The sequence below is a fragment of the Chlorocebus sabaeus genome, chromosome 26 (genome assembly GCF_047675955.1).
Source record: "Chlorocebus sabaeus isolate Y175 chromosome 26, mChlSab1.0.hap1, whole genome shotgun sequence".
In the NCBI taxonomy this organism is placed as follows: domain Eukaryota; kingdom Metazoa; phylum Chordata; class Mammalia; order Primates; family Cercopithecidae; genus Chlorocebus; species Chlorocebus sabaeus.
Window position 1 is genome coordinate 50,088,069 of NC_132929.1, and position 27,954 is coordinate 50,116,022.

The 27,954-nt window shown below is 51.5% G+C and overlaps 1 protein-coding gene across 1 annotated transcript in view; it reads left to right on the forward strand.

Moving 5' to 3' along the window:
- Positions 1-27,954, forward strand: part of CCDC33 (coiled-coil domain containing 33) — a 100,543-nt gene that overhangs the window by 41,865 nt on the left and 30,724 nt on the right. Inside the window, exons 8-11 of the mRNA XM_073012302.1 lie at positions 2,491-2,620; positions 3,195-3,328; positions 4,302-4,373; positions 18,220-18,414. Coding sequence (XP_072868403.1) covers positions 2,491-2,620; positions 3,195-3,328; positions 4,302-4,373; positions 18,220-18,414 — 531 coding nt within the window. The remainder of the gene's footprint in view (positions 1-2,490; positions 2,621-3,194; positions 3,329-4,301; positions 4,374-18,219; positions 18,415-27,954) is intronic.

Below are 27,954 nucleotides of genomic sequence, written 5' to 3' on the forward strand. Positions count from 1 at the left end.
CCAAGGGGAAGCAGGTCTGCCTCCGTGGCTGGGGGTTAATGGCTTTTCTGAAGATCACAGCTGAGGGTTAATGACATTCCGTAATTCCACCACCGCTGTGGCCCTTTCCATTAGCATCTGCAGGCAATGCCTGCCTCTCCCAGCCCCCACCCTGCACACTCATCAGCCACAGCACCCTCACCGGGACTCTGGCATCAGACTGCAGGTCTTCTAACTTCGAGTTCCCACCACTCCTGCCTGCACATACACAACAGAGGCTGACCCTCCCTCCCCAATCCTAAGTCTGAAGGGATCTTTCCTAGGTGACTTGCCCTGGGAAACTACTCAGGGAAAGGGCTGCTCCTTATTGGGCAGGCAACCACTCGCCACCTCTGGCTTCATAGGCTCCATACAGACACATGGGTAGGTCCCAGAAAGGGTAGCTAGCATCTACTAAATAACCTTCTTCCAGGGCAGTAGCAAGGTATGGGCAGCAGGGGACTGAGTCATAGGTGCCCCAATGCCTGGCAGACAGTCCCAGCCAGGTGAATGGGGCGGTTCTGGGAGGGACATGGTTTGGGGATCAATCTTGAAAGATCACTCCCAAGCCCCACAGAACTCAGAAGCAACTTCTCTCACCAGACCTGTTGGCCAAGCTCCCGTAAAAAGTGGGATGCTCCCACCACTGCAGTCTCTGTTCAGGTGTCTAGGGCACCCTAGTCCTGAAGTGATTGCAACCCATCTCCCCAGGGCCAGGGGCAGACACAGCTGAGCCTTGGGCTGAGCCTGGACAAACCAGACCCATTAGTGTGACTGTCATCAGCACCCTGCCACTGTGGGGGAGTGGACCTACGCTGATATTTCATGATCCTGCATCAATAACTCCTGGAGCCGCAGTGCATTTGTGCTGACCTTTTCAAGCAATGACTGATTCTTGCAGGGCAGCAGGAGGTGGGAGCAGCCACTACTGTTGCTGACAGTCCCTGGCTGGGGAACAGAGGCAAGGCAGTCACTTGGTGGGTCTGTGGCAATGACCCATAGCCCCGCGCTGTGCTGGGACCCTGCAGGGCTGCGGGCTGGGAGTTACAGGCTGATGGCCATCTCCCATCTCCCACCTTCTGGCCTTGGCAGATGCCAGGCTTCCCCCTGGAGCCTCTCCTCATTCCAGGCGTCCTCTGCACAAGATGTGCTCAGTGCCACTCCACATGTTTGCTTGTGCTGTTTTCCCATCCTGAAGACCTTTATCCCTCTCTTCACCCAGCCAGACCTTCCTTCAGAGCCTTTCTCTGGTTCTGCTTCCTTCAAGGAGGCTTTTCTGACCACCCACAGGAATATTTCATATAGCTCTCTTATTGGGCAGTGCTACAGTTAATACTGTCTTGTTTCATTGTTTGAATCATACCCATGTGTGTGCCCTAACTGCTGGCCTAGGGTGCCATCAAGTCCCCCGAGTTCCCACTGGCCCACACTATGGGCACAGGGAGGCTCTGTAGTCTGCAGAGCTGTCTTGGCCTCTGCAAGGGGCCAGGGAAACTGTGTGGGGCAGAGAGGGGCTGGTGACAAAGACAGAGGTCATGTCTAACTTAGCATCTATGACACCACCAGCCACAGGTGTGAACACGAGTGCAACACTTTAGGAAAACAGTTTACCAATAATGAATAAGGTGTCCTAAAATACACACGTCCTATAACCCAGCAATTCCATTTTAGGTACTAAATTGTACTAAGGAAGTAATTTGCAATATGAAGATATATAGCAGAGAACGTTCAATGCAGTGTTATTAAAGGGAAAAATGGGAAGGGAAACATCAGGACACTCGGACATGACAGAATATCCTGAAGTTACTCAAGTCATGGGTGACGAGTTTCCTGTGACTTTGTATATGCTTAGGTTTTACTGGTAAATGAAAAAGGCAGGATGCTAGAATGGCGATTATACATAAAGTATACACAGAAAAAATCTAGGAAGAAGCACAGTTTTATGAACTGTGTTTATCGTAGGAACACCGGAGGTGTTTTTCTTCTTCCTATGTTTCTGCATTTTCCTAAATGTATTTATTATGTGTGTGTTGCAGTTATTTATTTATTTATTTATTTATTTAGGGACAGAGTTTCCCTCTGTCACCCAGACTGGAGTACGGTGGCACAATCTCAGCTCGCTGCAACCTCCACCCCTGCCCGGGTTCAAGCAGTTCTCCTGCCCCAGCCTCTTGGGTAGCTGGGATTACAGGAGTTCCCCACCACACCTGGCTAATGTTTGTATTTTTAGCAGAGACAGGTTTTGCCATGTTGGCCAGGCTGGTCTCGAACTCTTGACCTCAAGTGATCCACTTGCCTGGACCTCCCAAAGTGCTGGGATTACAGGCATGAGCCACCACGCCCAGTCAGCTTGCTTTTATAACTGGGAGAAACTTTGTGACAAATATAGATACACACAACCAAATATCTGAGTATGCCTTGATTTGGGAGAAGCTGTGGCCCCCACCACCTGCTCCTACCTTCTCCCTCCAGCTGTCCAAGCCTGGGGGACCCCCAGAGCAGCCCCTATGGAATCAGTCCTTCCTCTTCCAAGGCCGAGATGGAGCTACCAACTTCTCAGAAGACACAGCCCTGGTGCTGGAGTACTACTCCTCAACTTCAAGTACGTGACCCCTGGTGCCTCACCAGGGCAGCCATGCCTCAGGAGATTTATATTATGAAAGGATGTTCAGACCATCCCACCTCTGCCTCCCACAGGGATGGATGGTTCCCAGGTGCCCAGGCAGCTTCCTAGTGCAGGCAGAGGAGAGCTGGCTGCATTCCTTGTCCACAGGCCAGGACACGTGGGCCTGTCCCATACTAGGTCTTAGCCTCAAGCTTTGTTTTATTGCACCCATCAGTGATGGGGGAGGGCTGGAGCCCTCAGAACTCACAGAGAGGGGAGAGGAAGATGGGCTTCAGAGACCAGCTGATCCACAGTCTTCTGCACGGTGGGATTGAAGCCCCCAAAGGGCAGAGACTAGGTTGATGTATATAAATTCCCAGACACACAGAGTATGTTTAGAGTTAGCTCTGAATTCACAAAGCCCTAAAGATGAGAAGAGGATGTATGTGCAGGGAAAGGCCAGGAGGCAGGAAAGCAGGCGGTGGGAGACAGGAGGACTGGATGTCAGGTATTAAAGCAGAGGCCAAAGTGGGGGCTTTGGCAGGAGCCCCAGTTGATCCCTCCCCCACAGTGAAAGGCAGCCAGCCATGGACTCTCGACCAGCCCCTGGGCATCTCTGTGTTGCCACTAAAGAGCCGTTTGTACCAGAAGATGCTGAGAGGGAAAGGCTTGGATGGGCTTCACGTGGAGCGGCTCCCCATCATGGTGAGCCCCCTGCCCTGAACTGGGCCCCTGGCATGCCACCTGGCCCCACCCTGCCTCACCCTGCCCCACCTCACCACACCTCCATAGGAGAATTTGGCTTCTCCAGAAGCTTCTGTCAAGGCACCCACCAGGGAAGCCACCCAGTCTAGGAGTGAGGAGCTCCCTGAAACCCCAGAAACCAGTCTTGCCTCTGGGACTATGACGAACCAAGCCAGAGAAACTGCCCCTGAGCAACTTGGGAGACAAGTACAGGGAGACCCTGTGAGACAGTACAAGTGCTCAGGCTTTCAGCCAGTCAGACCCAGGTTCAAATCCTGTCTTGGCCCCATCCTCACTGCGGAAATTCAGGCACATTACTTAACCATGAGAGTCCTCGTCTGTAAAACAGGAGCAGCATGCCAAGTACACAATTTCTGTGTGTAACAAGAGAGTTCAGAACTCAGGCTCTAGAACCAGACTATCTGGGTTCAAATTCTGGTTCCACCACATACCAGCTAACATGACCATGGGAAAACTACTTAAAGTGTCAATGCCTCAGTTTCCTTGCCTGTAAAATGAGTACATGGCAATAGCACTTTTTTCATAGGGCTGCTGTGAGATTTCATGAGAAAACCCATGGAAAGCACTTAGAGTAAGTTCTCAACAAGAATGAATAATATTGTTACCATTGTTCTCTATTTCTATGCCACCATTTCCCCTAAAATACTTCTGGCCATCCTGACATAATAGACCTCAACAAATGAGAATCTCTCTGTCAGATGAGCCTAGTGGTGTCAGACAGGTCTCTAGAGGGGTTTAGAAGGCATGGTGTGGAGGTGGTTTGCAGAAGCAGGAGGCCAGCTCCCACCTCCCTCCCACCCTCCTAGGTACAGCCCCCAGGTGACACCTTCCAGAGAACTCCAGAATAGTAGGTGGGGCAGAGGCGGAAGCTGCCCTGGCCAGCATGGTCTGAGTGCTCCCTTCTCCTCCCCAGGACACCAGCCTGAAAACTATCGATGGTGAGGTCCCCACAGTGGATCTCTCCTTCCAGTTGCTTTCCTCCGAGGTAAGGCTGTGGGCCAGGGGAGGGTCAGGGCCAGCAGGCACATGTTAGTGAGATCCAACTTCCTTCACAATTGCTGGCTTTGTTCAGGGACTTCCGGGGGAATGGGACTACTACTTTGGATGGAAGCATCTAAGGGTGATTTGAGACTCCAGAAAAACAGAGAGAAAGCTGAGATTAGGAAGAGGAGAGCTGTGAGCAGAGGGCCACCCAGACCTGGGAGTCAGCCTCTGACCAAGCCCAAGCCAAGTCTGGCTCACTGGGATCAAGGTTCTGCAAGGGTGAGCTAGGATATCAGTTTTCTATTGCTTTATAACCAACTTAGCAGCTTAAAATCATGCCCATTTATTAGCTGACACTTCTATAGGTAGGTCCTGTGACACAGGGTGGCTGGAATCAAGATGTTGGCAGGGTCGCATTCCTTTCTGGGGGTTCTGGGGAGGAATCTGCTTCCAAGTCCATTCAGGTAGCCACCACAATCCAGTTCCCCGCAGTGGTGGACTCACAACCCCGTCTCCTTGCAGGCTGTCAGCCGGGGCAGCTCTCAGCTCCTGAAGGACACCCACATGCCCCCTCACAATGGCCCCGTTCATCTTAAGCCAGCAGGCATATCCAGTCCCCGTCACACCTCAAAACTCTGGCATCCTCTTCTGTCAGCAGCCACAGAAAACTTTTAGAAGTACTGTTAGAGGGGCTGGTATGACAAGGTCAGGCCACTCAAATCATCTGCCTATCTTAAAGTCAACAGTCCCGTATAACAAACATCATCCCAGGTTCATCAGTCATCATATTCACGGGTTCCAAGAATGAGGGTGTAAAATCTTGGAGGCCTGTTTTTGGAATTCTATCTACCACAGCTGGGTTGGTCCAAATGTGAAGACACCCAGGGCTGAGCCCTGCCTGCTGGATGAACCTCGATCCCTCTAGTTAGCTACACCTGGTCTCGGCCCAGCTTAGACCCTGCTCACTTGGCTGCAGTGCACATGCCAGACACCCGCTGGACTTTCCCCCTTTCCTCTCAGTGGTCCTGGGATGTGGGTAGTTTAGGACCATGAACCCAGAAAGTGTTTGCAGGGACTAATGTCCGCACCAACCCACTCCTGCCTTCTTCCCACGCAGGAAAAATATCCACCAGCTCTGGGGTAGTACTTGGCTCTGTGACCTCCCTCATGAAGAGCACAGGCAATCCTATAGTGTGGAGTATGAGGAGTATATCTGGGCTGGTACTAGCCTGAAAGTGCTTTTACAAGGCCTCTGGAGAGGGTCTGAGACCCCCACTGGCACTCTCTGCTATAGGTATTCAGGATTGCCCTCTCAAGGTTAGAAGCAACAAACCCCAAGAAAGAGGCAGCAGAATCTTGGTGAGAAAGGTCACAAACTTCCCAGTTTGGAGCCCAAACCTCTGGGGCCTCTTCCCAAGGTATAGAGTCTGCCTGTGGCCACTGGCCACTGCCAGCCCCTCCCCACCTCCCTCTGCCTCCTGCCCCTTCCACTGTGCATGTGTATCCTGGGACTAAAAGGAGCGTCAGGTGCCCCTTGTCAGGGGACTGACTAGTGGGCCCAGGCAGGCAACAGGCAGGTGGGCAGAACAGTTTCCCAATTGCCCAGGGGCTGGGCACAAAGGTCTCCAGTAATGAATTATTCACCGGAGCTGTGCTAAATGCAGAATTAATCCCTTTCCTTCCAGCTGGCGGCCTCACTAAATTATCCCTCCAAGTCATGCGGGAAAATGCTGCCGAATTCATTTAGCTGCTGAGTGTTTTGATCTAGGCCTTGTGATTTTAGTGTCTCCTTCCCCCAACCCCCTCCCCCTGGAGGCGGGTAAAAAACCTTTTAGTAATGGATTTCTGAGAAGAAAGGAAAAGAAAGGGGATCAGGATTGGGTGTGTACCAGGAAAATAGTACTAGCAGAAATTCAGATTCTACAGCCAAGAATGCGCACGCACACACACACACACACACACATGCACACTCTACATATACGCTGTCATTAATCACATGTGAATATCTAAACACAGTCACAGACACACAGATGTGTGCGCACATACCTTGGCAAGAAGGACGCACACACTTAATGCATATGTACATGCTCTCACATACATGCAAACTGACACACAGGCATTTTCACACCTGTAGTGGCACACACAGAAGCTAAATCTCTTTGTAGTGGAAATATTTCTTGGTAAACTATCCAAGAATTGGCCAATAACTGACTCCCTTTAATTCCAGAATCTTAAAGACCAGGTTAGGAGCCTGAGTATAAAGTGCTAATGTGGTTAAATTAAATTCACTGTGAAGTCCTTGCAGCCACAGCACCCCATTCATTCATTCTTTTATTCCATGTATATTTGATGAGGAGTCACTGCATGTCAGGAACTATGCAAGGCAAGAAGTAGAATTTTGGCTGCCATTGTGGATTGAAATGGGGAGAATGAGGGATTGGCAGCCATGGACCTCATTCTGCTTTGAGCTCACACCTTCATTGGGCTTGGACATGGCTCTCTAGCGTCTGAGCCCTTTTGGCATCCTTCTCCCTAAGGAATGACAGAAAAGTGTTGAGAATTCATAAACAGGTCAGATTGCATTGCAGCTAAGTCTAAAGGGCCCCATCCCCTTCTCCACCCCTCATTACCACCTTCACTGCAATACCATCATTGTTCTCTATGCAACTGCAAACATTTATGAAGCACCCACTATGAGCAATTGCTGTTCTGGATTTTAGGAATATTACATTGAAGAAGAAGAAAAAAACCAATAATGCCTTGTCTTCGTAAAGCTTGCGTTCTTAGCAGGGAGTATGGAACAGACAATAAACAAATAGTTCATAAGCAGATATCAGCTAATGATAAGGGGTCTGAGGAAATTCAAACAAGGTCACATGATACGGAGTCCTTGAAGGGGCTATTTGGACTCCTCGTGGTAGCTGAGTACAGTTATGAGCTAAGCTGCTGTAACAGAGATCAGGTTCCTGCCCCCTTATTGTTGCGCCTAAAGTGTTGCCTGCGACTTCATCATGGAAGGTACCTGGTATTCATCTCTGCATCCTAGACTTCGGGAAGGCAGCGGCAGGGCTGGGGCCATCAACTCTTCCACCCTTTAAATCAAATATTGCATAATGGGTCCAGAAGACATCACCTGACACCTGGAGGTCTTAGAGTCCTGCGGACACTCTAGCTGCCGAGGCTTGTGATAGCGGGCCTCTCGGGCCCCTTGTTCACATGGTCAACAACTCCATCCTAGGGGCAGCTCTTTGCATGTGGTCAGACGTGATCAGTGCTGTCACAGAGCGGAAATGCTTCAGGAGAAATGAATGTGCGTGCCCTATTTGAGCCTAGCCCCAGCCCGAGGACGTAGGGCTTCCCATATGAGCCTCCATGTCCAGGAGTTTCGGGCACAGGCTGTCCTGGATAATTGGACATTTTGGTGAACACAGCTTCCCCACACCCACCACCCCCACATCACCCATTCTCAGGGCTCTCAGAACCAGCATGGCGAAATTTGCAAATAGGCAGAGACAGAAGATGTCTCTCTCAACAGCCCACCCTGGACGGCAATCTCCTTGGCAGCAAGTGGACATCCCAGCCTCTCCTCCTGCGCTGCCATGATGGAGAGCTCACTACCTCCAGGAACAGGCCTTCCCATGGCTGAGTGATAGAAATGGCCACCCTACATTGAGCTCAACCTGCCTCCTGGGGCCCTCCCTCTGCCCCAAGCTCCTGGCTTTGCCCCTGAGGCTGCAGGGCAACCCCAGCAAGCCTCCTACATAGATCCCATAGTCAACCAACACTTTTGAGGGCAGACAAGATAACAAAGCCTACAGTCTCAGTGAATGGCAAGAGGTGGTGGTCTCTGGTTTGGAATATTGCACTTGAAGGTGGCTGGTTCGTGATGGGTTCATTTTTTACCCTCTGGTGGGACTTCTCTAGTCATTTGCTGCTTAAAGTGATCTGCCTTAAGATGGTTTGTGTGTGTAGGTGAGTATATGAACACACAGATCACACAAAAACTAGAAAACCATGTACACTCATATACAAAAACATACACACAGAAAACTTCCCTTTATTGCACATTCAGTGGGGGCTGGCCTTTGAGGTCCATTAAGCTCTAAAAATCCATGAGTTTGGCTGGGCGCGGTGGCTCACGCCTGTAATCCCAACACTTTAGGAGGCTGAGGGGGGGTGGATCACGAAGTCAGGAATTCAAGACTAGCCTGGCTGACATCGTGAAACCCTGTCTCTACTAAAAATACAAAAATTAGCTGTGGTGGTGGGTGCCTGTAATCCCAGCTACTTGGGAGGCTGAGTCAGGATAATAACTTGAACTTGGGAGGTAGAGGTTGCACTGAGCCAAGATCATGCCACTGCACTCCAACCTGGACAACAGAGCAAGATTTTGTCTTAAAAAAAAAAAAAAAAAAAAAAAAAAAAAAAAAAAATTCCTGAGCCTATGGCTACTCCAGATACACACACACATAAACCTTTGGTCTCCTCCATTCCCCCTCTGATCTCGGCCTCTTCTCTTTGAAGAGTGTGATGTGATCCCCGGGGAGTCTACACTTCCCCAGGCAAAGCAGCTTGGCTCTCTTAATGAACTGGTTTCGAGATCCCGCAGCATCCTGGGTGCCCTCCAGCTTGCAGCTAGCCTCTTTAAAGTGAGGCCCACACTGACCAGGTTTTCTGGGCTGACTGTGTGGATTGGAACCTGGGATGCACACAGTAGGTGCTCATTGCATTGGTTCCTGCCTCTCTGCCTGGAAATGCACCTCCCCATGAGGTGGGACAAGTTCATACCGTCATCTTGGTATATAGCAACATTTCTCCTCTTGGGTTTAAGATTTGGGATCCATCGCCTTGCCCAGATGGGGCACCAGGCAGAAGTAGGGCCTCTCAGATGGGTGGCCACACCCTCCTCAGCCCACAGCCCCCAGACATGCTGGGAGGACTTGAAACCCCCTGGCTTCCTAGGAGTATAGAGAGGGTGCATTTGAGGAGAGGTGGTGGTGACACCTGCTGCCACCACTGAGGGCAGGGGCAGCTGCCATGGTCCCATCTGACCTTCCCCCTCCCTCTTCCCCTCACAGGGAAGGAGTGGGGCAAGTCTTTGATGCTACTGTGGTGGCTTCTTTTCAGACTAGTTACAAAGATCTCTCTGGAGACCAGCCCAGAGTGAGGACGAGTGGTCACTTAGCAAATACAGAGGAGAGGGCAGGGGACAGGCAGCATCACGCTGGCTTCTGAAAAATTTTTATAGATTTTTTTGTAAGCCACACATGACACTCCTGGGCTAGTCCTTAGAGAAACCACAACACAAACCTCCCTCCATTTCTTCCCCAAGCACAGCGGCCTGAATGGGCCAGTGCCCAGAACAGTACAGCTGTCTCCTCCACTGGTTCTGCCTTCTGAAGGCTGTTCCCACCCACAAGACTCCATCTCGGAAAACACTACCATAAGGATGGATCCGGAGAAAGAGACCCTTTCCCTGCCACCATCTCACACCATCCCTCACTGCCCTCCCTCCCACACATAAAGCCTCTGCCCACCTGTCCTCTCATTGCCTCAGGTCAGTTGGCAGGAGGCAGAGAAGACAGATCCACCCCTTGCCCACAGGTGCCCTTTCCCTCACCTGCTCAGGTTCTAGGTCCAGTGTAGAGCTCTTCCCATCCCATCCAAAGGAAGCTTAGAGCTGGGTGCAGTGGCTCTGGAGAGATTAGAATCGGTACACCTGTAATCCCAGCACTTTGGGAGGCTGAGGTGGGCAGATCACCTGAGGTCAGGAGTTCCAGACCAGCCTGACCAACATGGAGAAATCCCATCCCTACTAAAAATACAAAAATTAGCCGGGTGTAGTGGCAGGAGCCTGTAATCCCAGCTACTAGGAGGCGGAGGTTGCAGTGAGCCAAGACCGTGCCACTGCACTCCAGCCTGGGAAACAGAGCGAGACTCTGTCTCAAAAAACAAAAAACGAACAAATCAAAGGAAGCTTAGAATGGGGCGGGAGAGACATGCGAGTCTGTGCTTTCACAAGGCCAACCTGGCCCCCAGGTCACGGATTCTCAGTGTGGGAGCAGGGCTGGCCATCCCACCTCTCCTCCTATGCTGCCATGAGGGAGGCTCCTACCTGCTTTCCAGAATGCTTGAATCCCCCCATAGTGCTCCCTGCCTTGGGGACAATATTGGCCTCCCTTGGTGATCTTGCAACTCCCATGCTCCCCACTCCAGAGAAGGAGCTGAACGGTCCCTCCAGAACAGACACAGAGAGTTTGACAGACTCTACTTGGTCATTTCCCATGACAGAGAGCTCATTACCACCCAGAAAGGCCTCTCTATCCTCTACTAGCTCCTTTCTAAACTTCCTTCTGTCTTCTGTCTCTCTTCAGTTTCCTCCCTCTGGCCCTGCCTTTTCTTCCCAGAGGCCAGCTCCAGAGAAGTCAGGGCCTGTGACTATGTCAGCCCTGCTGACATTTGCAAACTATTTATGGCATCTCCAGACTGAACCCACTCTCCTTCCTCTTCCTCTGTAGCACTTGGTTTCTGATTATTGTCCTGCTGGTTGTCTCCTCTTGACAACATTCCTCTTAAAGTATCCCCCAAAACTATGGGGCCCAATCAGCATTAGAGGTAGAGTAAGACCATCACTCCCTCTCTCTGAATACATTCTCCCCTTTGGTGCAACTGAAGCCTAGCTTTGGTTCTATTTTAGCATTTATCAAAGCAGTGAGGGTCCGTTTAGAGCCAGAGTCTCACTCTGGCACATCAGTAGGCAACATGTCTGCATCTTGCCTCCCTGCTGTTCTATATTGAACTTAGACAGGGTTTCTCCCCTGTGGTATTTCACCTTTTTCATCTCAGCCCATCTTCTAAGCTTGAGATCATTCTGGACCCTGATTCTATCATGCAACACACAGTCCGATCTGTACCCCCAACCCCAAGCTCCAGGTCATCCGTGGAGGTGGCCAGGACACTTGAAGTGTTGCAGTGTCCACCTTGTAATCCTGTAGACCTGGGCTTGAATCTGGACCTTCCATTTGATCTTAGCCATCCTGAGTTTCACTGTTCTCATCCATAAAAGGGGATTGTAATCCCTACCAGCCAGGAACATAGTGAAGATTGAATGAGGGAGCATGTGCAGATGCCTAACACAGTGTCCTGCAGATGCTCGGTAAAGGATCTCTTAGTGTTGTTCACCCAGGTTTCTGACAAACGTGCTGAACTCATCAGGGATGAGGACAGGGCTCCTGGGGGAGGGGAGATGGTAGAGCCCTGTGAACCCATCACTCGGCACCCGCCCCTCATGACAGCTGCTCCACCAGCTTCACATCCATAAGGACATCAGGAGGCCTTATCAAGTGCTGAAGATAAGCATCGCCAGCACCACATTTGGTCTCGCTGCAATTTTCCGAGAATAAAGAAATGGGAAAAGTGACAGACAATCATCTCTCCAGAAGCCAGATTTGCTAAAGTCCTCAATGTACCCTGCCCTGAGCTGGAGGCTGTGGAGCCTAGGAGCTCGAAGGCCAGAGTGAGAAGGGCTGGACTGAGAGGCATACTGCTTCCAATTGCTAGTCATTCAGAAGACCTGCTTTAGCTCATCTCAAATGCCTCATCAGGCTGGGCATAGTGGCTCACGCCCATAATCTCAATACTTTGGGAGGCCAAGATGGACAGATTACTTGAGCTCAGGAGTTTGAGACCAGCCTGGGCAACATGGCAAAACCCCATCTCTACTAAAAACACAAAAATTAACCAGGCATGGTGTTGTGCACCTGTAGCCCTAGCTACTTGGGGGCACTGAGGCAGGAGGATTGCTTGAACCTGGGAGGTTTAGGCTGCAGTGAGCTATGATGGTGCCACCACACTCCAGCCTGGGCAACAGAGTGAGACCCTGTCTCAATTATTTTTTTAAATGCCTCACCAACCACAGGACCCAGTGTTGCCTTGAGAATGTGAGCCTACAACTCCCGGCTGCAGATGGAGTATATTAAGTCAGAATGCAGAGATGACTGAGGAAACTGGACATTGGACACTCCCTTCCCTTGCTCTGCTCTCCCTGTGAGCCCAGTGCATAATTGGTAGATTGAAGAAGGGGGAGGGAAGGAATAGAGAGAGACATGGCAGAAGCTTCTAGACAAAACTTCTCAGAAAATGGGAGTTGGTCTTGGGATTCCCCCCTACTCAAAGCCCAACCACCTTAGCATAGACCTCCCTTCAGTCCCTTCAGTCCCTTCAGTCAAGATGTATCGCTGGCCGAGCCAAGGTCATTCATTCATTAACCATTTATTAGATTTCTTTTTTTTTTTTTTTTTTTTTTTTTTTTAGACGGAGTCTCGGCCTGTCACCCAGGCTGGAGCACAATAGCATGATCTTGGCTCATTGCAACCTCTGCCTCCTGGGTTCAAACGATTTTCCTGCCTTAGTCTCCCCAGTAGCTGGGATTACAGGTGCCCGCCACCATGCCCAGCTAATTTTTGTATTTTTAGTAGATATGGGGTTTCACCATGTTGGCCAGGCAGGTCTCAAACTCCTGACCTCATAATCTGCCTGCCTTGGCCTCCCAAAGCCATTTATTAGCTTTCTAACCTGTGGCAAGCAGTAAAGCACCCCAACAGATCACTACCACCCATCTTACTAAGGGTCCTGGTTGACATTGGTGCATTGAGTATACAGAGGTCAGGGGAAGTGTCACAGAAAGGCATGGTTTGAGCTCTGTTCCAAATAGTGGGTTGGAAATTGGCAAAGCAATGGTGCTTCAGGCAAAGGGACCCCCACATGCAAAGACATGGAGGCATGACAGTGTCTGGAGCACATGACATATGGGAACTGTAATGGGCAGTGAGACTAGAAAGCTAGATGAAGTCTACATTGTAGAAGACCTGGGTGTTAGGGTGCAGGGTGAGGCCTTTGACATAAAGTGGCAGGAAACTGAGAAAGGTCTTGGAGCAGCAGTAGGATGTGATCTCAACTGTGTTGGAAAAGTCTCTCTGCATGAGAATAGGGGAACCCAAGGGAAACAATTAAATTCAGAAAGCCAGGTTTCAGGGTAGCAAGAGTGAGCCCACAGTCAAACCACTGAGCCACAGGCAGGACTTCCATACTAAAATCCTCAACAGAATTTTAAAAAATTCTTATCAGTGGCTCAGCTCTCCTGGCCTCACAACTTGCTTTGGGATTAACCCTCTAACAAACACCACTTTCTGGCAAATGAATCATGGTCCCACCAAAGATTAACACTGCGGTCCTTCTTGGCTGGGAGACAGACTCAGAGCTTCAAACCACTGCAGCTGCAAGAACACGCAGGATGCCATAAATGAGGCTCGCTATATGCAGGGGAGGCAGCAAGCCCTCTTGGAGGGGCCTGTTGTCTGAGCTTCGCCTACAGCTGAAGAGATAAGAACCTACAACTGCAGCCACAGGAAATGACAAAGCAGTGACTGATCGGGGAGCTGCTGTACAGGGCTCATTACGGCGCTTGCCAGTGGGCGAGACACCCTTATCAGGGAGAAAATTGCATCAGGCCTCCTGAATTACTAGCGATTGGAAGCAGATTTCTTGGGACTCACTTTGTTAGATACCTAATGAGCGGGATACAGGCGGGCAGAGCCCAAAGCCGGCGGGGCGAGGGACAAATGTCTTTGTTAAACAGAATTTGTCAGTTTCCGCTCCAGGCCCCCTGGGGAGGGTTCAGGGCCAGCTAATTGAATTAAGAGCATGTGCGCTCCAGCGAGAAGGCTCAGGGCGGGGCGAGACGCAAGCAGGCCGGAAGGCGGGCACTTTCAGCACCAAGGACAGCAGCTGCAGCCTGGCTAGTCTGTAATTGCGGGGCAGGCTGGAACTGTTGCATTTTGCATGACTGGGGATCTAGGGGATGGAATGGGTAGGAGGAAGGCAGAGGATGTTGTGGGGAGGAGGGAGACAGGTGACCTAAGAAGCCTCAAGCCTGTGATGCCATTGGCCTGGTCTGTCTCTACAGACCCAACTCTGCTAGCAACAGTGAGTGCTGGGAGGAGTGAGGAAGGCGTGTCTTCTCCCCAACCATGGCACTTATATGTGGTGTGGGCAGATGCAGCAACACAGGGAGCAGTGGGCTGAATGCTGGGTCTGAGCTAGTGCGTGGCCATGCATCTCTTTGAGCTTTCAAAGTCAATCTCCAATTACAGTCTTAATGAACCAGGATGTGCCTCAGACACGAAGCCACAGGGACAGGGGCCACTTGTCAGCCCTAAGCTGCCCCAGCAGGCAAGGGTTGTCAAATACAGAAACAAACACGCAGGCTTGTGGGGTGGGCCAGCAGCTTCCACCCTACCTGGAGGAAAGGAGAGTGAGGCAAGGCTGGGCTTGATTAAGAGGAGTTAGTCTTGGGATGAGTTAGTCTCCAAGGCTCTCCCCACCCTTCACTGACTCACCATCTCCTATGGGTTGGCTCTTTCTATGGTCTCGAGCAGCCTGGCCCTCTCTGTGGTCTCAGGCAAGCTCCCTTCCTTGAGAAGCAAGGGGGTGAGGGCATAATTTCCTCCCCCAAATGTGAGCTGATTGAAGCTGTGGAGTCTGGAGATGTAAAACTGACCCTAAAGAAGGAGAACTATTAGGGAGAATTTAGACATGATGGGTCTCTTGGTGCCCCTCACCTCACATGACAAAAGTAACTCCCTCTGATGTGCCCTGCAGGATCTGTGCTGTTTAGAGGTCTAAAGATTTCACTATAAAAGTTACCTCTCCACCTTGCCTCCAAATCCCAGGCCAGATGGATCCTGGCAAAGTTGAATGGGACAGGGGAATGGGAAGGTGGGCAGAGACATGCAGGGTGGGGAGGTACAGGCATGGAGCAGCCATGGCAGCAGATCCTGGCCAGGGTCAACCCCAGGGTAGGGCAGGACAGAACCATTGAGTCTGGCAGGCACTACAGGAAGGGTGGCTGGAGCAGGGATGGGCAGGATAGACTTAAAGTCCATAGATACTCTGCCTTGCCTGCCCTCCTTCGCAGAGCCCACCCCCACATCACCCCCTAAGAGACTGATAGGGTAAAGGCACTGGTCTGGACTGAGGGGTTGTTCTTACCTTTATTTTAGCTTTGTGATGAAATTAAATGGATTACACATGGTAAATTTCAGAATCCACATAAAAGTACCTGGTGAGTGCCCAGCTCAGCTCTGACCAGGGGCTCAGTAAACGTCAGCTCTGGGTTATTGCATTGACCCATCTGGTGCTGGGGCCACACTGAGTGGATGTCAGGGAGACAGGCTGTGGGGGAGGGAACTCCCTTGCAATTGTCCCTGCTTTCAGTACTGATGGGGGCACCTCTAGAGACCTCTCCCTTGATTTCATTACTTCTACTTCCTCTCCTAACTGGATTAGATGGCAGTCTATGAAATCCAGGGCATGGAGATTGGCTTTCTGCCTGGAAATGAGCAGAAATGTCATTATAGGTCCTGAATCAGCATCTCACCCCAGCCCCAGGGGCCACCTGGTCAATGGGAAGATGGTCTTTGCCCTGTATTTATGCTTTCCTTCATTCTCTCCTGCATTCATCCATCCATTCATCCACCCACCCATTCATCCATCCACCCAATATGCATTTTGTAGCTCTTCCTCTGCAGTCAATCTGGTGTTCAGCTGTTCTGAGAAGGAGACAGATGTGGTATTCTTTCCTGTCTAAAACACATGGCCCAAAAACTCTAAACCATCTGACTCAGATGCTACCCTGGGTGTCTTCACGTCAGTGGGGAACCTCCAAGTGAAACCCGCCCTCCATGAGCCATAGCTACTGAGAGGACCAGGTGGGAGAGACCGCCAGGCCTGATGCCCACAGACAAAACAGGCCCAGGAGTCTTGATCATGAAGTGCAGTAGGTGGCCTGCCAAAGTCAGCCTCGGGGTCCCCCAGTGTCCCACTCTTCCCATTCCCAGAGTCTTGTTATAGCTGCTTTCTCTTTGGCGTTGTCTAGTTTGCACCCATTTGATGGGGAATTGGGGGATATAGAGCCCAGACTTAGCCAAATGCCTCTGTGTACTTGTGTGACTGTCCCTTACTCTATAGACATTGCCAGAAACGTCTTCGCCTTAATGAATTTCTGCACAGCAAAGTTTATTTGAAAGTGGCATAAAAGAATAATTACTTAAAGAATTTCAGTGGTAAAGTGAAGGGTCCTTGTCCCAATTCATTGAGTTAGTATGCATGGACTTTCCTATAGAAGAACCACTTAAAAAGAGGCCCACCTGCACTCATTCCCTCTCTGGTTGTTCAGGGTCAAACACCAGGGCACCTCTAACTCTGAGCGCATCTGTACGAGTTGGCAGTGTGCCCGTTGCTCTATTTATTTCTAGCACAAGACTCCAGACAGTGGAATAATTTGTCTGCTATGCACCCAAGAGAGGATTCCAACAGCTGGTGCAGGGTGGAACTGGCTCACCTTTGAGGTCCCTGAAAACCCTAGGACTGCATGATTCTTTGAACAATGAGTATGTTTTAGAGACAACCATGAATTTCCAACAGGGCTTTAAAGTAACCCCTCCCCAAAGGGAGCACAGACATGTCCCTAAGCCCAAGGAACTTCAAGTTTTATTTAAAAAACAAAAACAAAAATAGCAGCCAGGCACAATGACTCATGCCTGTAATCCCAGCACTTTGGGAGGCCGAGGCAGGCAGATCACAAGGTCAGGAGTTCGAGACCAGCCTGGCCAATATGGTGAAACCCCATCTCTACTAAAAACACAAAAATTAGTCAAGTGTGGTGGCGGATGCCTGTAGTCCCAGCTACTCAGAAGGCTAAGGCAGGAGAATTGCTTGAGCCCAGGAGGTGGAGGCTGCAGTGAGCTGAGATCATGGCACTGCACTCCAGCCTGGGTAAGAGAGCAAGACTCTGTCTCAAAAAAAAAAAAAAAGAAAGAAAGAAAAGAAAAGAAAAACAAAAATGGTTTAGAGAGCAACATGAAAGCACAGACAGCCAACTGCTAGATCAGAAGAACTCAGAAAATCTACAAGTCAGTGTGAGCTGAGACGTCAAGGCATCCTTGGGTGGTGGGGAGGCTGGTATTTGAGTGGCATCAGACTTTAGACACATGAGAGTGATAATCCTGCCAAGGGAGAAGGAGAACAGGAAAAGAACACGGAGGGAGATGAAGGCTCATCAGAATATACAGAGAGGAGAGACTCTCTGCTTAATGGGTGGTAAGATTGAAGGATGATAGAGGAGATGAAATGGAAAATAGGTCTACAGAGCAAAGGGTGTCAAAAGAGTAGAGGATTTTAGAAGCTGTTGTTGCTGCACCAAGTTTGGGTGTCAGAGATGGCATAGTTCATTTATTCTTCCACCAAAAATGTATTGAGTGCCTACAATGAACCAGACACTAGGGATAGACAGGGTTCCTTGCTGACATGGGACTCATGGGGAGGCAGTTAAGAAGTAAATGCATTTTTAAATTTTCTGGTAGAGTAAGTGCTATGAACACAGTAAAATGGGATAAATGAATAGAGAGTATATTGGAACTGGGATTACTTTAGATAGAGTGGGCCTCTATCTCAAAGGGCAGGAACCCTCTGAGCAGGTCACATTTGGGCTGAGACTTGAATGATAAGAAGGAGACAGCCACGTAAAGATCCTGAGGACCTCCAGGAAAAGAACAGCAAATGCCAAAGCCCTGAGGCAGGAGAGAGCTTGGCTTGTTGGAGGAACAGCAAGGGCCATGTAGTTGGGGCCCAGTGAGCAAGGGTAGATGGTAGGAGGTGTGCACGGGCCAGCCATGCAGGGCCTCCTGAGCCATGAGGAGGAGAGGCTTGGGGTGTAGAAGGTGTGCTTATGGTAGATGGGCAGAGAGAAGGAGCCTGTTCCAAAGTTTATCTGCACCTTCTCTTCTCAGAGACCAGAAAACTTCTTGACACCAAACAACAGCAAGGCTCTTCCTACCTTGGACCCCAAGATCCTAGATGAGAAGCTGGGAACCATCCAAGAGTCCTGGTCCAAGGACACAGTGAGCTCCACAATGGACTTGAGCACGTCCATGCCACGGGAAGTAGAGGAGGAGCCTCTGGTGCCTGAGACGTCCCGCGACACAGTGAGTGTCTCTCCCCAGGTGGGAAGGGCCGGGGCAGTGACAAGCCATGGGAAGGGGACTTAACTGCCATCTGCAGGACTGGTTCATGCCTCAGGTGGCCAGCAGACCTCCCCTTAGGCACACTCTGCATGTGAGTTACCCCGAAGTCAAACTGCTGGGAGCTGTGGCTTCTTCATTTGCAGGGTCTCTTCACCTTTTGAGTGGAACTCCCGTGTAATTTCTTTCAAAACAAACACATGCAACACTTGGAAGCCAGGGTTCCATTTAGGTGTGTAGGCATCAACCCAGAACTTCCTGAGGTGCACGGCCACTGGGTAGTGGGAAGCACCTTTAAGAGATTCATTTTCACTTATAACGGGAGAAACTGGGGCTCAAAAAAAGAGGACACCAGCTGGTCATGGTGGCTCACGCCTGTAATCTCAATACTTTGGGAGGCCAAGGCGGGCGGATCACCTGAGGTCGGGAGTTTGAGACCAGCCTGACCAACATGGAGAAACCCTGTCTCTACTAAAAAAATACAAAATTAGCCAGGCATGGTGGTGCATGGCTATACTTCCAGCTACTCAGGAGGTGGAAGCAGGAGAATCACTTGAATCCGGGAGGTAGAGGTTGCGGTGAGCCAAGATTGCGCCATTGCACTCCAGCCTGGGCAACAACAGTGAAAATCCATCTCTAATAATAATAATAATAATAATAATATGAATATGAATAATAGAGGACACCAATTTTGGTGACAGAGTCTGTGTCCTTGATCATGGGAGCTGCTGTGTCTTCCTGTTGCCGGTTGAGCAGATGCTCAGAAAGGGCTGGTGGAGGTGGCCAAAGTGACATCCTAATTTGCTGAGGAGTCAGTGCTGGGTCTCAGCCCTTGATGCAGAGCACTAAAGAATGGGCTACCAAAGAGACAGTCCAGGGAGGTGCTACCCAGTAACCATGGCTGAATTCTTGGGTGGCTTCCTCCCTTCTTCCACAGCGGGTCCCATGGGAAACGCTGCTCTGGAAGATCTTGAGAAAAGGCCCCAGACAAGGCCACCAGTCCATAGGGAAGTCCAAGCCATCCCCCTCCCAGGACCTGACCTCCTCCACCAACAGCCTCCTCATCTTCCCCTGGCACTTCTGCACCTTTCTGGAACGTGTCCCATCAAACGAATAGGAAGGCTGGCTGTCTGCTGGGCATGCCCAGGGTTCTTCCACATGAGCACCCCTGCCCACCTGGGAGCAGGGCCGTCCTGCTCATGCACCACAGCACTCATAGGCCATCTTTACGATTTCCTCCTGTCACCTCTGGCCCTTGAGGAAACAGCCCTTGGGATCAACATCCAGCTCAGCCATAAACTGCATTGAAAATTTAAAAACCCTATCTTTGGAGATTTGGGGCAGCATGAATAAGCCACTTCCTCCTGCCCTCTCCACATCCTGGCCCCGTGGTTCCCCCTTCTTGTGCCTCTAAGCAGAGGTAGTAAAGGAAGAAAGGCCAGGTGCATGGCCCACATCTGTAATCTCACCACGTGGGCCGCCTGAGGTGGGAGGATCACTTGAGCTCGGAAGTTTGAGATCAGCCCTGGCAACATAGTGAGATCCTGTCTCTACAAAAAATTCAAAAAATTAGCCGAATATGTTGTTGCATGTCTGTAGTCTCAGCTACTCAGGAACCTGAGGCAGGAGGATCACTTGAGCCTAGGAGGTCGAGGTTGCAGTGAGCTATGATCGTGCCATTGTACTCCGGCTTGGGTGACAGAGCAAGACCCCGTCTCAAGAGAAAAAACAAAAGAAAAGAAAAAACAGGCCAGGAAAGAAAGAAAAGGGAAGGTGCCATCACAGGGAAAGGCACATGGGAAGGGAGGAGAAAGAAGGCGTTCCTCCCCAGTCTCAGCCCTGCGGAGGGCTCAGAGCAACCTCTCCTGCTCAGCTGCCCAGGAGGGGCCAACCAGCCAAGCCTCAGCCCTCCCCAAGCTAAGCCTCCACCTTCCCCCAAGGATGCAGACCTCAGCCCCTGACTCACACTACCTCTGGGAGCAGGAGCCTCAAGCACCTCCTGGCTGGACAAGCCTCTCACATCAGTCACTTGGGCACTGACACAGCACAACCAAGGAGGAGGAAGTACCCAGCCCTGCTCCTGGTACTGGGCATGGCAGGGAGTCCTTCATTTGCAGTCTGCTGGTAAAGCATCCAAGGTCTGAACGGAGGTCAGTAGGTCTGAGAGTCTGGATTATTTGAGAGAAACCAGATACAGATGTCTTAAGACCATGGATTTGTTTGTGGGAAGTGAGACACAAATTGTGGGGTGGGTTGGATTGGAGTCTGCACTGTGCTTATAAAATTTGATGTTGATGATGATGATGATGATGGTGATGATGATGGTAGAGGAGGAGCAGAGAGCAAAAAACAGAGTGGAGGAAGAAATGGCCTTTAAATATAGAATGGATCTGATAGGTGGGCAATATAAACAGTGTTTTCAACATCTGAAAGAATATTAGAATAACATGGGTAGCGGGCAAGTCTTGATTTTCTCTTAAGAATTAAACCAAAAGAGATGGGACCAGGCTGCAGCTTGAGAAGTCAAGGTTAACCATTAGGAGGAAGTGTGTTTTGGGTTTTTGTTTGTTTGTTCATTTGTTTGTTTTTGAGATGGAGTTTCGCTCTTGTTGTCCAGGCTGGAGTGCAATGGTGTGATCTCAGCTCACCACAACCTCTGCCTTCTGGGTTCAAGAGATTTTCCTGCCTCAGTCTCTTGAGTAGCTGGGATTACAGGCATGCGACACCATGCATGGCTAATTTTGCTTTTTTTTTTTTTTTTTTTTTGAGACTGAGTCTCACTCTGTCACCAAGCTGGAGTTCAGTGGTGCAGTTACAGCTCATTGCAACCTCCGCCTCCCGGGTTCAAGCAATGCTCCTGCCTCAGCCTCTCGAGTAGCTGGGATTACAGGCACGTGCCACCATGCCTGGCTAATTTTTGTATTTTTAGTAGAGACAAGGTTTCACCATGTTGGCCAGGCTGGTCTCGAACTCCCAACCTCAGGTGATCCGCCTGCCTCGGCCTCCCAAAGTGCTGAAATTACAGGTGTGAGCTACCACGCCCAGCCAGGAGGAAGTATTTTTAAGCAACAGTAACCATTGTCAGTGACAGAGGAGTGAGGAGAGAAGGAAGTGGCCTGAGCGTGCTAGGCCGGAGTTCTGGGAGGCTCTGAGTGATACCCAATACCCACAAACTGCAGAGGTGTTGTGAGGTGAGCTGGGTCTGATGGAGAACTCACTCAAGCATGCCCACCCTGGGCATCACCTCCAGCATGCCCATCAGTGGCTCATTCACCAAGAGAGAGTGTTCCTGGTCCCTCTACCCTCCCTCTTGCTGGACACTAGGTGAGGCCTTAAGGACTGGCTGCTAGCCCTGGTTTGCTATCGGGTTAGGGCCACTCAGCCACCACCATCCAGCCCTTGAACTAAAGGGCTTATTTTACTGACTTACTCGCCTCTGGGCTCCAGAGCCCTGCCCAGGCCTGGCCCAAGAGAGATGCTGGTAAATCCTAGTTGGGAAATGGAATAGAACCCCTGGCTGGACAGCAAGAGAATCAGAAAGAACCTTAGAAAGTATCTAGACTGATTCTCTCATTTTACAAAGGGTGGCAATGAGGTGGCCCAGGGATGGGTAGGAATGGGCTTGCCCAAGGCTTCCTGACATGGCAATCTCATGCTGCCTTGCATCCAGCCAAGGAAATACTGGATGCTACGGAGGCCTGCATGCTCAGTCGACCTGGCACCATCGGGTCCCCCAGAGACTCACAGAGTATCCAGGGCAGTGGGTATGTCCCTCTCCCTGGCCCATCCCACTCTGCTCCAGGCACCCTGCCCCTCTTTGTTCCTGACTCTTGGCTACGTCCTTGTTTATCCTCTCACCACTGGTTCGGTCCCCCAACTCATTTCTCTCTCTCACTCCCTCTCTCACTCGCCTTCTCCTTCTCACTCTCTCACTCTCCTCAGATTTACCAGGCTGGCTATTTCTACCTCTGACACTTTGCCCTAGAGGGGGCCTAGAGACCCAGCCCCCAGCCCCAGCTCCTACCCACTGGCCAGAGCCCAGAAGGATCATAGCAGGACCCAGACACACATGTTCACATGGCCGGTAGATCCCAGTTACAGGCAATAGAACGTGGGTGGGTAGCAACAGTGTACGGCTCCATGACAAGCACAGGTAGCTTAGCTGTGTAGCAATGGGTCACTGTTCCATAGCAACCAAACAAAATTACATAGCAATGGATGAACTCAAGCAACCACGAGGTACAGTGACAAGCAGTCGAACGTGGCCATGGAGCAGTGGAGTGTCGTTGCATAACAATAGACCCAAGCTGTAGAATCATGTCACACAACCCTGCACTGCAGGAGGGTGCAATCATAGGAATGAGTACGGAGCACAGTGTGGAAGCTGTGGGCAGACGTACAGAGTAGTAGCACTGGGACACAACTGAGTAACAATGGCACGGTCACAGTGTGTGCGGCTCCTGGACACGCGGCCAGGGAGCGGTGGCCGGCAGCAGGTCCCAGGGCGAGCAGCAGGCACCAGTGACATGGCAGTGGTTGCATAGTAGCCGAATGAAGAACTGTCTCCCTCATGCTGGGCCGTTGTCTCCGGCTGAGCCTCTTGGCCTCCCCTGATTTCCGGAGTGTGTTTGTCTATATCCAGTCTCATCATGCATTCCCCAGAGCCCGAAAAACAATTTTATCTCTGATTCCCTTCAGATCCTACTTCAGCTTAATAAGAAATTGAACAATTTTCTGGAGAGAAAAGCACCTTGGGAGTGGATGAGAGTGGAGAAGAAGAGGTCTATGCCTCTCTGTGCAATGCTGCCCGCTGCCCCTGGTCCTGCCTGTCCCACCCCCATGGTTCACTAAACCCACTGTGGCTCCCTGCCCTTGGATGTGCCCTTGATCTACTTCATTTCCAGGCTGCAACCCAACCATTTCTTCTCACCTTGGAACACTTAGTTTTGATGCAGGCTTTCAAGTTCCGTGTGGTTAACATGGTTCAACACTCTGGTCCTGGGTGGATCCACCGGGGTCAAGTCCCATGGGTATGGTCTTGGGTCGAGTGTAGGGCCTCAGGCAGAGGTAGAGGAAGCCTTATCTCCCTTCTGAGCAGCTCAGAAAGCCATTGGGAAGAGGTGAGCCTGTAAGTGAGTGTGAAGAGTGAGGTGCTAAGGTTCATCCTGAACACAGCAACTCTCCAAATAGTCAACAACCTGTGAGCATCTGCCCTCCACTCTCTGGGCACCCTGAGCCCACCTCACGTGGAGCCAGGCCATGTCTCCCGATGCCAGGAGGGGAGCAGGTAAGGCAAGGGGGCTCCATGCCACCTCTAGATGGACCAACTTCCACTACAAAGGGCTTCTGAAACACCTGCCATGTGCCTGGACTCCCCATTCCTCCAGTCCATCAGAAAATCAGAACTCTCCACCCTGCCATGTGCCCAGCCCTGTGTCCAGCTGGGGCAGGGACATGGGGACAAAGAGATCAAGGACCTCAGTTCTGAGAATTCCCCAGTGGACAAGAGTAAGCCATACCCAGGGAGACGATTAGTGGCATAGAGTAGGCACACAGTAAATATTTGGTGGTGGATGAACAGGCAAAGGAGAGGCATGGTTGGGACAATGTAGATTTTTAACTGCCACACTTACCCAGCACTCCTGGACACACCTAGTGAGCCCTCAGTGAATGAGAGAGAGTTGGGGAGGTGGTGGATAGGGGGAGAGGCAAGCAAGGAAGTCTTCCTGGAGGAGGCAGGCTATGCTTTGGATAAAGAAAGGCAGATGTGCTCATTTACTATGAAAGAAGTGTGTATTCAGTGTTGTTTCCAGCACAGAAATTCAAGGACAGGGTCACTTCCCTCCTCTTCCTGTCTCTCTGCCTGTCTCTCCTGCTCGCTCTCTCTCTCTCTCTCACCCTCCCCCGCTCTCTCTCTCCACCTCTCTCTCCTCTCTCTCTCTCTGACTCCTCTGTTTCCCTCCCTCCTTCTGCCTTGCTCAGAGGAGATTTGTGGCAGACCAGAGGGCCCTCATACCAGGAGATGAATAATTGACAAGGGTTGTTAAAAGATTCAGTGGAGTTTTTCCAACCTCCTCACGCTGGAATAACTCATTTCTTTCATTCTGTCTTTGAAAGCCTTTCCCCCCTCCCTCCACCTGTCTCCTCCACATCCCCGCCCCCTCTGAGCATGCCGCTTTTGTTTCTCTTCCTTTCTTGAGTCTGCTAGACCCTAGAACAATTCAGCCTTAATCCCTCAGTTTCTCTAAATCCCCTTCCCCAGCTGCCCCCACCCCACTTACCCTGCTCTGGAGGTGTAAGTTGACTTCAGCAGAGATAGCCCCAGATAATGAGCACAGAGAGGAAGGAGGACCAGGGAAGCTGTGGCCTCTGTCAAGTCCCACTATGCCAGAGGTGGGCTCAGTCCTCAGGAAGGCAAGCCTCCCAGCACAGGGACCCCTTTCCTCGCAGGCAGGCAGAGAGGTGCTCTGGGGACTCTGGGTGACCATGTGCCTTGGTTTCTCCATCTTAGCATGGAAGAGGTGCTTGCCCTACCTGCCCCTCAGGATCAGATGGGAGAGGTGAGGCCCCCCAGAAAGGGCGGCTGGCTGTGTACCAGAGATACCCTGAGCCTAGTCCTTTCTGTCCAGCTGGCATGGCCCTGGGGTAACCACCTATCCCTGCCTGTCCAAGACTGAGGGGTTTCCAGACTATGAGGTGTTCAGTGCTTAAACCAAGACAGTCCCAGGCAAACCTGGATGGTGGCCACCCTACATGGCACGGAAACCTCCCCTGCCCCAGGTCTGCCCCACTGGAGGTTGCCACACCCTCTACCCTGTCAACCTCCCTCATCCACAGGGCACAGCCCCCTGCCTAGCCCGGCCCAGCTCCATGCTGTCCCTGCACTCACAGTGCTCCCACTGCTCCTGGAAGTGACCTTGAACTTCCTTCCCCTCTCTGGGCCCCAGTTCCTGTCTCTGACAGCACAGAAGGTTGGAGCAGATGTTCCTGAGTGCCCTGGGGCTCCTGCACTGTGGCTGGAGCCTTGGTCCTGCCCCCAGGCCCACACCCAGGATGGGGTCTGCAGCCTGGTGAGGACGTCAGCAGTCAGACCCGGCCTCCACTCCTCAGCACCACCTGGTGGAAGGTGATGAACTCTGAGCAGGAGTCTTTTGAGGCTGCCAGCAGCCAGTCACCAGGGAAGGGACTCGGACCACCCCTGCACACTGCCCACATTGGTGGCAACAAGCAGCAGGAACATCCGCCTAGGGTGGTGACATTGCAAAGCCTCGGGAGCCTGGGATTGGCACTCAGGAACAGGAATACGCAGGCCCCCCAGGGCCACTGGTTCAGGCACCAAGCCCAGCCTGGGAGCAGGGTCACCCAGGGCCTGGGAGTACAAGAGGACCCAGGCCCCAGATCCTTTGGAATCAAGAGAGACTGAGGAACTATGAGAGAAACAGGGAGTGAGACAGAGACAAAGAGAGCAGAACCAACCAGGGTCCACCCAATGGCCTCCAAACAGATGCCCCTGACTCAGTGTCCCCTTCAGGCCATCCCACACCAGCCACAAGACATGTTCCCAAAACACTGGCCACCCCAGCCTTCCTGCTGCCCTTCCTCCGTCTCCATAGCCCCTGACTCTACTGCCCAGCATGACTACCCCATTTTCTGGGTTTGTCCTCTCTCCCAGTCACCTCTCCAAGTATCCCTGTTCTGTGCAGCACACACTCACAAGCTCCTACCCAGGCCCAGCTCCCTACAGGCAGGAAGCCTTCTCAGGGCCCCAACCCTCCTCAGCTCCTCCCCTGCACTCTTGCAGGCCCTCAGCTGGGAGCACCACATGCTGACAGGGGCTGGAGGGGGTCCTACAAATAAATACTTAAGACGGGGCAACAGACCTGAGCCATGGCTGAGAACACTCACCAGCTCTTCTCCCCTTCCTGTCCCTCCCCCAACTCTGACCTTTTCCTCTCCAATTCCTAAACACAATCACATACAGTGCTTACCAAGCATTTTAGCAAGGAAGGGAGGGAGGGGAGAAGAGTAGAAAGGAAGAAATAAGGATCACATCCCACATGTGTCTGTTACCTCCCTCTGCAGACCCCTCCTCTCATCTGCGTAGCTCTTGCAGGTTTATGTTCCAACTCCACCACTCCAGAGCTGTGTGACCTTGGATAAATCACTCCACCTCTCTGATCCTGTCTCTTCACTGTTAAGTGGAGGGAATATTGTCACCCTGTCCACCTCTTGAGACGATGGGGAGGATTAACAAGAGAATGAGGGGCAGTGTGTTGGAAACTGTAAAGGGCTGTCCACTTTGCAGGAGTCTTAATAGTCACTGTGTTCGTGGGGCCCTGCGATCAAGGCTGAGCATAAAAAGGATGCAAAAATCCCCCAGGCCTCTCCCTCTGACCCTTTCTCTGGCAGGACTGTTTCCAGACCCCTGACCCACTTCTCCTCCCTCCTTCCCCCATCCCTCGGAGTCTCAGTGGGCCATTCTCCTTCTCCATCCATCACCTGAGACTAAAGAGATTAATAAACGAGACTCATAACTCAGCTACTGGGATGCAGCAGATATTTACGGCTCCATTTCAATTTGCAGAGAGATTAAGTGTTTCTCGATTTATTGTCTCTTGGTGTGTGCAAGCGGCTGAGCAAGGCCCCCTGCAGGCCAGTCCCCTCCCCCACTCCACATGCGCTGCACATGTGTGTGGGCTTCTCGACTCCCACCCCCAGCCCCCGGCCCTGGAGCTGGTGGGGAGCCTGGTGCTGCTCTGCCAGGCAAAGCTATGGGCCACTCCGGTGGGCCTGTCTTCCTGACCGACTTGGCCAGGTACCTAGGCTGATTTAGAGGGCCAACTCACACTCCTCCAGCCTTGTCCCTCCCCACCTGGCCAGGTAAATGTGCCCCAGATCCCAAGCTCCACACTTCTAGAACACTCTGTCAGTACCCAAGACCCCCAAATGGGCCTGAACCTGCTTCTTCCTCCTCCTCTTCCTCCTCTCCTTCCTCTTCCTCTTCCTCCTCCTCCTCCTCCTTCTTCTTCTTGTTTTTTGAAATGGAGTCTTGCTCTGTTACCCAGGCTGGAGTGCAATGGTGCGATCTCGACTCACCGCAACCTCCACCTCCCAGGTTCAAGTGATTCTTCTGCTTCAGCCTCCCAAGTAGCTGGGATTACAGGCACCCACCACCAGGCCCAGCTAATTTTTGTATTTTTAGTAGAGACAAGGTTTCACCATGTTGTCAAGGCGGGTCTCACACTCCTGACCTCAAGTGATCCACCTGCCTCGCCCTCCCAAAGTGCTGGGATTACATGTGTGAGCCACCGCGCCTGGCCTGAACCTGCTTCTGAGGACTATGCAAGCTTAAGTCTACACTTCTAAGGGTTGAATACTTTTGCAGGGGTGCACCCTGAGGCCCAAGAAGCAATGGCTATTTGCAGAGGGCACATGCTGGGAGCCTCCATTTCTGTTCTTGTACTGGGCACTACAGACATTAGGGATGGGCCTGGAGAGGTGAGG